The sequence below is a fragment of the Diceros bicornis genome, chromosome 1 (genome assembly GCF_020826845.1).
Source record: "Diceros bicornis minor isolate mBicDic1 chromosome 1, mDicBic1.mat.cur, whole genome shotgun sequence".
NCBI classification, from domain to species: Eukaryota; Metazoa; Chordata; class Mammalia; order Perissodactyla; family Rhinocerotidae; genus Diceros; species Diceros bicornis.
Window position 1 is genome coordinate 77,265,208 of NC_080740.1, and position 13,672 is coordinate 77,278,879.

General features: G+C 36.1%; 1 protein-coding gene across 1 annotated transcript in view; it reads left to right on the plus strand.

Annotated features, from left to right (window-relative positions):
* The first annotated feature begins 1,546 nt into the window (after positions 1-1,546).
* Positions 1,547-13,672, plus strand: part of GABRG2 (gamma-aminobutyric acid type A receptor subunit gamma2) — a 108,202-nt gene continuing 96,076 nt past the window's right edge. Inside the window, exon 1 of the mRNA XM_058545427.1 lies at positions 1,547-1,851. Coding sequence (XP_058401410.1) covers positions 1,745-1,851 — 107 coding nt within the window. The 5' untranslated portion in view covers positions 1,547-1,744. The remainder of the gene's footprint in view (positions 1,852-13,672) is intronic.

A 13,672-nucleotide genomic window follows, 5' to 3' on the forward strand; every position in this document is an offset into this window, starting at 1 on the left:
CTGGAAGACTTTCTTCTTGTAGAAAAGACACTGGTTTTGAAATGACTCCCTGCTATGTTCCAGGAAGGGATCTGACTGGTCCTCTTCACCTGTACCTCTACAGGAACAACTTTGCTGTGGTCTCGACTCTACAGAAACCTTGAAACCCTACTCCACTTTCTTTTCCGTGATGAGTGAATGGGGTTTCCTCTGCGGCAGATGAACTAGGTTGGCATAGAGGGATATCTCCCATGTATCAGTATCCATGGTAACATTCTAGGCAAAGGGAAGCATTACTAACACTACTCATCCACCCCAGAAATTTTCAGGATTATCATCAGGCAGAACAAAAAAAAAAGTCAATCCCACACAGCAAATAAAAATCCCTTTATGGGGCCGGCCTGGTGGCGCAAGCGGTTAAGTGCGCGCGCTCCGCTGCGGCGGCCTGGGGTTCGCTGGTTCGGATCCCGGGCGCGCACCGACACACTGCTTGGCAAGCCATGCTGTGGCGGCGTCCCATATAAAGTGGAGGAAGATGGGCACAGATGTTAGCCCAGGGCCGTCTTCCTCAGCAAAAAAAAAAAAAGAGGAGGATTGGCGGATGTTAGCACAGGGCTGATCTCCTCACAAAAAAAAAAAAAAAAAAAATCCCTTTATATTGTAAAATGTCCTCCTGACCCTCCTCCTTTGTCCAACCTTCCTTCAAAAAGCAGCCTCCTATTTTGTGGTCTACATTCTTTACTCAGGCAGCTATCTCCATACATTTATATTCTTCAACTTTCAAGTAGTTTGTGTCTTTATATTTTCAGTGGGGATGGAGAGCAGAAAAAGGAGTGAATCCTGGGGAGCATAGAATTTCTTAATGTCTTTTAATTCTAGCAGTGTTTTCTCCCTTCATTCAAATTGAAAGTCCACCAAATTTGTGTTCCTATAGGATGGTTTACAGAGAAACAGTCTCTCCTCCCCCACCTCTGCTTCCCCCTCGCCTGACAGTGTAATCGTGATTTCTAAGACTGCAGGATTTTAAATAAGGATTCTTAGAAGATCTGAGGAGATATACCTCTGCCGTTGGTGATACAGTTTACGGGCTTGCTAAAGTATCTCTTTTCCCCGTGAAAGCCCGTCTTTGCACGCTTCTGGGTGCAGTGAAGGGTTAAAAAGCGCTGGAAAGACACCACGCATGTGTTAATTCATGCTGCAGCAGCGTGCATCACTTTCACTTTGACCTCAGAGTTAATCTGCGTGATAGTTGATCACACAGAAATTCTAGTGATTTTTCTCTTATTTCTTTTCAATACACACACCCACGCACACAAGCGCACACACACACACACGGCCCTGCCCCCTCTAAAGGAAAGAATCAAAACAAAAGCAAGCAAACAAACCCAAACCGATGGACGTGGGGAAGTATGTGTGAGTGTGAGGAGCACGAGTACGTGTGCGCGCTTCTCTCTCTCCCTTATTTGTCTCGGCGTGCGTCTCTCCCTGTACCCTCCCCCTGCCTCAATTATATTATTCCCCCAGACTTGGAAGCTGCTCCCTGAACTGACGCTTTGATGGTATCTGCAAGCGTTTGCGTTGATCTTGTTTCTGCTCCCTGAATATTAATTCCCGAAGCTGGTAGCAATACAGCTCCCCAGTGACGAGACCTACTAGAGGCAGGTGGGGGGAGTCACCATCAGATCACAAGCATAATAATAATACAAAGGGGAGGGCTGCTTCTGCAACCAGGAGGCGAGAGGCAGTGGAGGAAAAAAGAAAAGCCATGAGTTCGACAAATATATGGAGCACAGGAAACTCAGTCTACTCGACTCCGGTATTTTCACAGAAAATGACGGTGTGGATTCTGCTCCTGCTGTCGCTCTACCCGGGGTAAGATGGGCCGTTTGCGGTGTCGTTTTGTTCCGGAGAGGTGGGGGAAGGGGTGGGGATGTGGAACTACGGAGACCACCCGGATTTAAAAACACTCTTCTAGGATTTAGGTCTTTATGATTTAGGGGAATGTGGATATATGGGGAGGGAAAAGGAGGGAGGAAAGAGGAAGGTCACTTTCGTTTATTTATTAATTTATTGGATTTTATTTATTTGTTTTGTTTTAGAGTGGAAAAGCTAACGTCATAAAGACTTCGTGTTTTGGGAGTAGGATTTTGATGTTACTGCAATCTAATGTTGAGATGGGCTGTGTTGATACATGCCGGCATTTGAAGCCATGTTGGAGGCGTTTGGGGAGGGGGTCTGGAGGAGAAAACTGCAAATGGGGTCCTGGCGCGCACCCAGGAGATATGTGTGTGTGGAGAAGGGTTCTGTTCCTGTACACCAAAGTATTGCTTGCTTCTGCACCTGGGCATTCTTAAGATAGCCAGGTTTTCTATCCAGCCCCATTGACCTGGCTGCAGACTCTCGGATGGGCAAACATGGTTCAGCACCAGGGACAGCAGTCCCGATTAGGGCCAAATAGAAAGAGTTGTCTAACCCCATAGGACATGTCTAAATCTACACAGGGCATCCATATAGTGCAGACAGAAGGCCAGCAAGCCAAAGGACACTAATGATGTCTGGGGACCCTTCTCTGATTATCCTTATCCCCTCCTTGAGATGGGAAGGGGACTGTTGGGCAAGGAGTGGAGAATGTAGTTGATGCATGCATGGAGGAATATATGTCTGATAAAGAGTTGGCCTTGCTGCAGTGTTGCAAAATATGCTGAACCAGGTGAATGTGATGCCAAAATTTGAAGTTATGCATTAATGCCTTACAGCCTTGCTGCACTGAATAGAAAAGATGGGAAGGGGGGCAATGGATTCCCCAAAACCCTGAGCAGGTGTGTGCTCTGAAGTGCTTTGGATCTAAATTTTCTTGAACTTTCTTGTACCAAAAGTACCAGGGGAATATCCCTCTACCTATAGTTTACCATTTATCTACCTACCTAAATATCCCCCCCACCCCCCACACACCTTCAGGATTTCCAGGTAGGGCAAAAGAGGTCCACTATTTACATTACTTAGATTCTTCTATATTGTCATTTTGAGATAAAACTCTATAAGAATTACCCCAAATCTGCCCCCCCCAAGAAAGAAAAGAAAAACTAGCTATAAAAGAAATAAAGCCATCGCCCTAAGGTTTTCGTAGGAGTTGAGACTCTTATGTAGTAGTTGTAACAGACGGAGCTGAAAGAGATTGGGCTAAACTATTATTTATTTTATTAAAAATTTCTAGTTAACTTCTCTTCTCTGGTCCTCCATTCTCTAGGGTAGATAATGAGAGATGCAGATTTCTGATAAAGAAGAGACCCAGGCAAAACAAGGAGTGAAAGCCTCTCTTTGGGGTTTCTAAGCAGAGAGAGGGTCTGCTTAACTCTCTCAGCACTTTTCATACCATTCTCCTTTACTATAAAAATAGAACGTATTTTCACTAAGAGTATAAGATTAAGTAGCTTTCTCAGAAGAGGAGAGGGCCTTTTACCGGAAATTGATTATGTGCCATACATTTTAGTGGAATCTGGAAAAACATTTTTTTCTATTCAAAATTTGCACACATATTTTTCTATGTGATGTATGTGTAGCTTTTAAATTGTTTCAGAAATTAGAGAGTTGATAGTTGCTTATGGATAGAAAATATCATGCTCATATTTCTACCATTTATGAAACCTGTGGATTAAAATCTAGACAAGACATAGGGAAATACGCCTTTCTTTCCCACTCACTTACATCCAAGTTAGTAAACAATTTTATAATGAAATAGATGAGGACATCCATATGTATTTTATCTCCATTGGTCTTATTTTAACCAAAAATATATAATTTATTATTATTCATAACAGTATCTTATTAAAAATGTCTTCTTGTTGCAACAGCCCCACCATTTCTTTTCCAATATCATATAAAAAGTAAAAGTTAGTGATACATTTTAAGTTTCAATTCTTAGCATAGTAGCCTAGCTGAGCTTTTAAAATAGCTCCAAAAATGGGAATTATGTATCATGTAAACTCTCAAATAAGAGGATTTTTAAATTTTCTTAGTAATGATCGAGAGTGGAGTCATTGCAGTTTAGTGCAGAGAATGTGATCAGAGATTCAGTTTGCTGCAACCCCATAAAAAAGCTATTTGAATGGCTGAATAGGGCTGGATGGAAATAGACGCTTTGATCTGTGAAGCTGATACTGAAGAAGGACAACAAGTGACTGAAAAAATGTGGGATCCTAGGAGCCAATTTGAAAGAGGGTTTTTGGGTTAACACTGACAGTAAAACCACCAAGAAAGTTGAAGAGAAATTAAAAAAAATAATTAATTGACTTTTTCATTGGTGTAACTCCAAAGAGTAAGTTTTCTCCCTCATTAAATTGACTAAATTCATTAGATTGTGTCTACACGAAAGTAAAACAAGGAGGAATATAAAGCATTGGGGTAAGGATGTTAATAGCCAATATTTCTTCTTATGTGTGAAATAGTTAATTTCTGAAACTCAAAATTACCTGAACTGTCACATATCTTCTATAGAGTGCTGTCATAAGAATCACCTGGAGAAGTTGCTAAAATGGAGATTCCTGAACCATATACTGAAAGATTCTGAATCGTTATGTCTGAGGTGGATCCAAGGAATATTCACTTTCAGCAAGTTCCCTAGATCGCACATTGAAAAAGGGTGGCATATGCTTTGCTGATTTCCAAAAGTTTATTTGCCACCATATTTAATGTTTATAAGTGCTTTGATTATTGCTACTTCATTATTCAATTGAGTACAATGAGTCAATTTTATATACAGAATTTTTTGTTTGTATGTATATCATTGAGTGTATTATATAAACCATAAAGGATAAGAAATAGGTATAAAGAATTTTAATAAACTCACCTCATTATGAGAAAACATTTCTCATACATGCATATGTGTATGAATGTGTATGCAATTATATTCACAAACTATATACACTCCCATGTACAAATATTCATACATATAGGCTTTAAAACAAATTTCATAATTTTATAAACTCTTTTGATGCAAGTACATTCCATCTTAGAGTAAAAATACCCAAAGAAGAAGAAAGAAATTGGGATACAATAGAAAATATTTAGATTAAATAGGAATAAGTGCTAGAAGTAAAGACATTTGTATTTCTATTAGAATAAAATGAGATTTTACCATATACTTAGAGTGATGAATTATTTTTCAAGGATAGATTGAACAGAGATGAATTTGATTGAATTTTCGATAATTAATCTAACCCTTACTTTGAAATGCTAGGACTGAATTTTTAAAAAGAAAGTTGAATTAAAGATTTGTAAATATTTTCTGTCCCTAGCTGGGGCCTGAACAGAAATGCTTCAGGTGACTTTTCTTGTGAGATGCTAAACTTTTGTATCCCATAATTAAATTTTTCGTAGTTTTTAGCTTTGACAGGCTATGACCACACATGTAGAGGAAATATTGTCACTCTTTGCTATAACCCTATTTATTTACAGAATTAATCTCTATAGACAAGTTTGTTATTTCCTATCTTTCCAAATGTTCCACTTGGTATTATCTAGAAAAAAATCATTTTCTCAGCATACTTAATTGCTTAGTTGTAGACATAACATTTCAAATATCTACCCTGAGGCAAGCATCTGCCTTAAAAAAAGAAAAGAAAAGAAAAGAAATACTTATCACTCAGTATTTCTCAGAATTCAGCTGCCCACCACCTTCTAGACAAAACATCTGAATTGTAGGCAGGAATTTAAAAACTGGCTTTTAATTTAAATAATTAGTTACATAAATGTCTCTCTGATGTCTTAGACAAACAGTTTAGAAGAGCTAATCTCCTCAAAATAATTGAATTACAAAATATTTAATGATAGAGTTCTCTGTTATACACATTTTAAAATTCGCTTCACGCCAAGGATCTCTGTTCAAATTGAAAGAAAGTTGAGACTGACTTTAGAGACTTTATCTTTGTTGTAAATATTATGTTGCTAGGGCCATGGATATTTCTCACTGTCACAGTTTCCTAGCCTTTCCAAGACAGACTTTCCACAGTTTAAGTACAAGTAGGCTTTACTAGAATGACACATACTTGTGGTTGAAGGGGAGCAGAATTTGACATCCCAAAATATGCCTCTTTGGCATAGGATTATTTTAGGCTGATTATTTTTAAGAAACAGCAGACACAGGAAAAACTCTGAAAACTAAATATAGAAGTTACCATTTTGTAAGAGATATTTATAAGGGAAATTTACATTTATAAGGGAAATCTCCATTTGTAAGGGTGTCTTCTCTGTACCAGGAAGAGAAGGATGACTACATCTCTAGAAATTTATCAATGGAGAAGGCAAAGACTTAAATCTGCCTAGCAACCTTACCCTTGTTTACTGTTCTTTGCCAGATAATCTCCCATAACTGGGTCCCCCCACCTCCAACGTCTTCTTTTGTCTTTAGCTTGTAATGGTATTTAAGGTGGTGACTTGGGCCATTTCAGGGAGCTACTCAGTTTTCCTGGGTTTCTCCCATGTATACAGGAGGAACACATGTTATTAAAATTTTGTTTGTTTTTCTCCTGTTAATCTGTCTTTTTATTATAGAGTGTCTCAGCCAAGAACCTAGAAAGGTAAAGGAAAATTATTTTTCCTCTTGTACGTGGTTCTCCAAACTACTTCTGCTAAATTCACTGATCGCAGAAGATTGGTTAAAAGTTATAATTAGCACAGTTCAGAAATTATTTGACCACCCTGGGTATCAGCACAATTTAAATGCTTAAAGATTCAGAATTTTAATTGGGATGGATGTTCCAGATGTGATCCCCTATTCAGGTAGATGTGAAGAGAAGAATTCATCCGTCTACTACTGGGTTATGAAATCTATTTACATCTTCAAAGTCAGAAACCAAATAGTCACAACATAGTATCAAATTCAGGCTTTCAAATCTACTTGTGTCATGTATATATATACACGGAACCAAACTTTTACATATAAGTATTAATAAATAATATATACTTCAATTAATATATAAAAATTATATAATTTAACATATAAAATAAATTTTAGTTAATATATAATTAATATATATTATATATACTTAATTTTACTAAAATCTGTGAAGTAGATATTTGACAGAGTAAGAAAACAAGATCACAGAGAGATTAAATGACTTGCTTAAAAGAAACAGACGTAATGTAAAATAATGATAAGTATATATGTGGCTAGAGATAGAGATAGATGTATAATGACAAACAAATATACATACATATATAATAAATGTATATATGTGTACATACTTCCCATCCTGGGCTTCCTGTCCTATGTCCCTTGGCGGGTGCCCTCCAGGAACCAGTGGGCAGCTCTCACTCCAGTCAGCAGCGTTAACTAACTGGGGCCTCCGAAACAGTTATCAGTGAGGTCACTGTGAGTCCCACCCATGACCTGCCAACAGTGTGGATCCAACAGAAGCTTTCTCCTTTCGGTAGCCCCCACCACCCAGTATTTCTCATCACTTTCTCCCAGACCCCTTCTCCCCTAGTAGGGCCTCAGGAGGCCTGTTTCCTCCTTGCCTTGTCTTCTGGGCCATAGCCACTCTCATCTCAGTGTATCTTTTTCTAAATACTCCCTTTTTCTATAAATAAATCTGGAGTTGCTCTCTCAAAAAATATTTTAAAAATATGTATATACGCATGATACTGATAACTGGCTATATTTTAGATCTGTCACTAATTACCTTCTGAATTTTTGGACCAGTCTCATCCCATCAATATGCTTTCTTACATTGTAAGTGTACTAACTAGTCTAGATTATCTAAAAGACATTTATTAGCTTTAATTTTTATAATTTTCTGATTCTATCTTCAGGTAATAGAATCTAGAACAGATACCTTACATCCAATCAGCCCAGTGAAGAAATTAAAATATTCATTTTATAGTATCATGGTTTGAGATACTCAGTCTCCATCAACCACACAATTATTAACTTATTATTTTGATTGAAAGCTCTAAACAGAAATGCTTAGAAATAATCTGCTATTCAGTTGTTTTATGAGTTTAAGAACATGTTAAATAACATTATTTAGACCCTGGACCAAAATTATGTTTAGAAAATATATTTTCTTAATGGTTATATCTGTGTAAATAGAGTATAGTTCAATCCGCAATTCAGTCATTACCCAGGAACTTAACTACTGTGTGTCATCCCATTTTCAAAGAAGAGATCTTGCCCTCCATTGAGCAAATTTACAGGATATCTTGCTCAATGTTGTCCTGCAGTTTTCCTACAAAAATCCTTAGAAAAGTGAAAGATAAAATTAAGGCAACTATACCGAATATCAAAGTAGATATAATATTACTACTTCAATATCTGGATATCTTTATCTTCAAGATGCAGACATCTAAAGTTGACATTTTTAATTATCTCAATGATACAAGAAACAGCTTGGTTAACTTTGGCACATGATAACTTAATATCAAGTTTTAATCTCTAGAGGAATAAGAATTTATACTTTCTAGAAATTGGGGCTTTAATTTTTTCTGAGAATGTTTACATGCACATTCTTAGTCTCTCTATAGCCTTGTGAGTTAGATGAGGAAGATAATATTGTACCCTTCTGATAGCTGTGAAAAATGAGATATGGAGAGGTTAAAGCACTTACTCAAGGATCCTTGAATATTAGCTGTCAAGCAGAATGGAGACTCCCCTAGTCACATTTCTAGGGCAATATACCACACTACACAAGTACAGTCCCCTTTTTCTTTCTAAAAGTAAGAAAATACGTGGATTGTTTCAAGATATAAAAGGCCTCTTCAGTTTGCTTTACTGGGAGGGTTATTTACTATTCATTTCTTTTATATTCTAAAGAATAAATATTCTTTAAAAGGAAACAAAATTCTTTTAAGTTACACATTAGTGGCTTACGGGTAAAAATAAAATTTAACTCTAAATCATATTAAGCCCTATAGTACTATGATATGTGTGAAAAATATGGTAATAATTCTATATCATTATAAAAATCATTGTGTAACTCTACAGATAAAGAGCCATGTAGATGCTAAATAAGCAGGCTGATATTACACTCTCCACCCATTCATAAAGGAAACCATATAAATACCAAATAACATAATAGTGGGGAAAACAAAGACTGCTTTTTAAGCAAAGATCCTTTGTAATAATTGAAACCCTGCCACAAACTCAAGTTTAGTTGTAGACCAAAGTCTATGTAGTGAGACAAATATATACTGTTTTGTAATTTATTTGGACATATTTACATAAAATGGCCAAAACAACCTGAATATAACTTGTCAATAAATTGTCAGTAGGAAGAAATAAATGTGTGACTTATTTGTGTTCTTTTTTGCAATTTATCAGGACATTTTTATAAATTGCTTTTGAAAACATGTTTCAAATACATAATTGAGAAACAACTCTAGATACAGAAAGGAATAGTATTTCAGCCAGGTGTGTGATAGGAACCAGGTGTATAATTATGGGGGAGCAGAAGATGTGATGTCTGCCCTCATGGAGTTTGAATTCTCATTGGGTGTCAGGCAATGATCAAAGAGGTGTACAAATTATTATTAAATTTTAACTCAGGTAAATACTACATAAGAAAGTCACATGGTACTATGAGAGACTATAACAGCATTCTAGCATGGTGAAAGAATAGGACAGAGAAACTGAGATCCACCAACTAGCTAAAATGGATCTACACTCATCTAATTGGTTGGTTGCAATATTCCAACGTTCTTTTCTTGGTCATAATAGTCTTTGTTGGATTTGTTACTTTCAGTTGGAGAGGTTTTCACTTGAAAATGAATAGTATTTTTTTGAAGGAGAAAAGTTTTTAAAAAATTTTTAAAAAACGTTTTGAAAATGATTTTTCTTTAGTATTTTAAAAATATTATTTATGTAATAGATGAAGGACTATATTAAGGTTAATTAAATAAAGCAACATGGTCATACATGATGTTATTTTAACATAGACTAAATTCGCTAATTAATGGCCAGTTGACAGTTTTTGCTCAACATACTTCCTATCCTGTAGGTCTTCAAGTTATATGCATGAAAATGGATCTGTTTTCCTACCATCACCTGCAACCGATACATCTTCTGAGTCTTTGTCAATCAAGTATAAATAGTCAAATACAGTCAAATAGGGATAAAAGAAACATGACCACCTTAAATATACATAACAGTTGTGAGCTTCAACTAATTTCAGAAATACTGAGGCATGAAAACTTGGATACAATAGGATCAAGAGATATAGGAATATTTTGGAGCTTTTTTTGAATTAAGCGCAAAATACACTGTGTATGGCCTATAAAAATATGTAGAGGAGGAGATTTTAGTGCCTCAGTGATTTTTCAATATTGATAAATTATAATCTTTTTGTAAAAGAATAGATGCTAGTAATTATATGTTAATAAATTATCAATTGCTTTTTAAAATCCATTTTACCTATTTTCTTTCAGTATCCCCCTTCATCTCATTCTATTAGAATAAGCAAGTATTTAGTTCCTTTCAAATAACCGTCATTCTGAAAGCAAGGTGTCCTATACTCAGGCTCATACACACAAATCTGCAACTTTGGGATAATGTCATTTTTATTTCATAAAAGAATACTTTTGCCATTAGATAAAAGAGATTGAGTGAATACGTATTCTTCTTAAATTTTCCAAAATGAAAGAGCAAACAAGGCACTTTAAAATTGAGGCAGCATTCGGATATTTCCTGTTTCTTAATAGGAAAATAATTTTCTCTAGTATTTCTTAGTAGGGAAAATTTGAGGTGATAATTTTTAAAGTCAATAACAACAACATCTTGATAATTTCAAGTGAAAATGATCGTTTAAGCAAATTTTCTCCTTTTAACTTTCCTTTGTTGATAGAAGCCTACATTATTTTAAATTTATTTTTTAATAATTTTCAAAAAAATTTCTTCGATGTTTAAATATGTGTACATTGGGAATTGATTATTCTTCATTCAATTCCACAACAAATTACTTAAATAATTGCTTAAATTGTTTAAATAATTACTTCATAACCTTCATAAACACATACTTTATTGATCAAGTTATTGGAAATTATAAAAATTTAGTTATTTTCAGTTTATTCTACACCCCAGTAATTATTATAAACTAAATTGTCTTAGGGAAGTCCCTTAAGCCTATAGCCAACATTTTTTTTATGTCTATAAGACATTTGATTGATATTGGTATATTGAAATATGTATGTCCACTGCTAAAAATGTGGAAAGTGAATGACAACAGAAATACAGCCATGTTTAGATATTATTATTAATTAAAAGATCTTTAATTTTATGCTTTGTATTATGAGCTGGTACTTAAAAATCTGCCTGAATTTCCCAATAACTGATTTATTGAACATGCTGGACTTAGGTATGGTCTAGAAATTATGTTTCTCTTCAAACCCCATCTATTGATTCTCTCTTCCCCACACCTGGACAATATCTAAGGTAAATTCCATAACTTCTCCATTCATCTTAGGGTTTAGAATAATCTTATTTTCAGGTATTTAAAGTCTCATCGAAATTGATCCTTCATACTCTCGTTCAGTTTAAATTGTTTTCCATGCTCAGGCGTGATCACGCCTGACCTAAGATTTCTGCAACCCGACACTATTTCTTCATTTTGTTAGGCTCCTTGTCTCCTCTTATTACATTGCTTTGGGCTTTTTCAAGATTGTGGTGGAGGGAGGGAGGACAGTTAAAGGAGCAGAAAGATCTTAATTTGTACTATCTGGGTGACAGATGCCTGATGCTGAGTCATTCTTTCATGGGGGAATTGGATGGAGTCTATGGAGATGACCCTCTTCCTCCTTCCCTCTTCTGGGTGCCTCCAGCATTGCACTGTGTCCCTGATGTGGGTTGCGCTGCATGATAGCTGATGTTTTATGACACCCCCTTAGCTCTACTACAAAGACACGTTCACCCTGCTAGCATTGCCTTGCCAACAAGACAATCTTTTAAAAATGATTCCAGCATGACTGCTTTTCTGGCATCCATTTAGCTCTTGGGGAATGAATGGATGGATGAATGAATAAATTAATAAATAAAACAGCAAAATTGCCTGTCGGATTCTGCAAGTCAAGTTCGTTCTCTCTCAGATTCACTATTGGGGTTGTTCAAACCACTCTATTACCTTTAGACTTTTCCAGGAAAGAATCAGGCTACAGTAGTCATTTGGATTGCTCAGATTCTAGACAATACAGGTCAAATTTCCCTAAGAATTCTCTATCCACCCTGTGTTTAGAGAGCACTAAGAAGCAGATGTGCACATTTTCTGTTTGAGGTAGAGACAGGAATTACCCCTGTTAGTCTTCCCTAAACGGTAGACGTGGATGAGTAGATTTCTTGACTTTCTTTTTCAATCGCCTTGAGGTAGAGGTAGAGCCAGTACCAACGGGAGGAAGGGATGTGAAACTACACAGCTCTTTCTACACTTAGGCCAATAACCCTTTTCCATAAGAATTCCTCTCTCATTGAATCCTTAAACTTCTATTATATGGCTATGAGGTGGGTGAAGGTAAAGGAATCCCAGACTCGTTTTTGGCCTTCTATAGCAAGTTCTGCCTTTTCTTGGCAGTCTACCATATTTATATTAAATGAGAGTGTAATACTCTTCAACTGTTCTTCTCAGTTCTGGGACATCGGTCATGATAACAACAGGGAAAGTATATTAATATTCTGTTTCCTATGCAGTGCATTTCTTTCAGATAGCCACTGGCTAATTCACCTTCTTCATGTCTTTGCTCAACTGTCACTTTCTCAATGAGGCCTACACTGATCATTCATTGTAATATTGCAAACACCCCTGAACCTTGTACTCACCATCCACTTATCTTTTTCGATGTTTTATCTTTCCTTAGTACTCTCAGCCTTTAGTAAGTAAGTAGACAATTTTTTATTAGGTTGCTTACTGGTTTATTGTTTTTACTTTTTTATTTCCTATCTCTCTCAGCTAGAAGCCAGGATCGATTAGAGCAGAAATGCTGTTTTGTCTGCTGATATACCCCAGGCTTTTAGAGAAGTGTCTTGCCCCTAACAGATTCTCAATAATTATTGTATAATTAAATAACAAAAATTGCGTCTCCTTTTTCCTGAAATTCATCTTCTCTTACAAAAATAAGAAAGAAGAACCTTTTCATCTTTTCCACAGTATCTCAGTCTAAATTCAACATATATAACTGCTGACAAGAACAAAAACGCAAATGGCTCCTACAGTGTAGCGTAACCCTTAGGAGCATAAGCCACGGAGCCACTTGGTCAGGATTCAAGTTCCTACCCCTGCCATCTACCACTCAACGGCCCTCCGTAAACCTGCTTAACTTCATTCAGCCTCAGTCTCTTCATATAAAAAAGGGAAGATAATTCTTCATAAGTTTTTTTTGAGTAGTAATTGATATAGTACACATTAAAGGCCTAGCACGTAGTAAGCATCCCTTATGTATTGTTGTTGTTTTGTTACTACTATAAGGTCATTATTTATTTCCTGGGAATATTCCTAGAGGTGTAAGTAGCCTCTCCACCCCTGTTAAACTCTTAATTTAGGGAAAGTACAGGAGAGGGGTTTCTTAATAAGAATTCTGTGATTATCCAGTCTCCTGTCTTAACTTGTATAAGATGAGAAAATTGAGTAGAAGCCTCTACATTTCTAGAATGCTTATATTGTTTATTCATTTTAGATCATTATTGTAAACTTGATAATATTTTTAACACATGTGGATT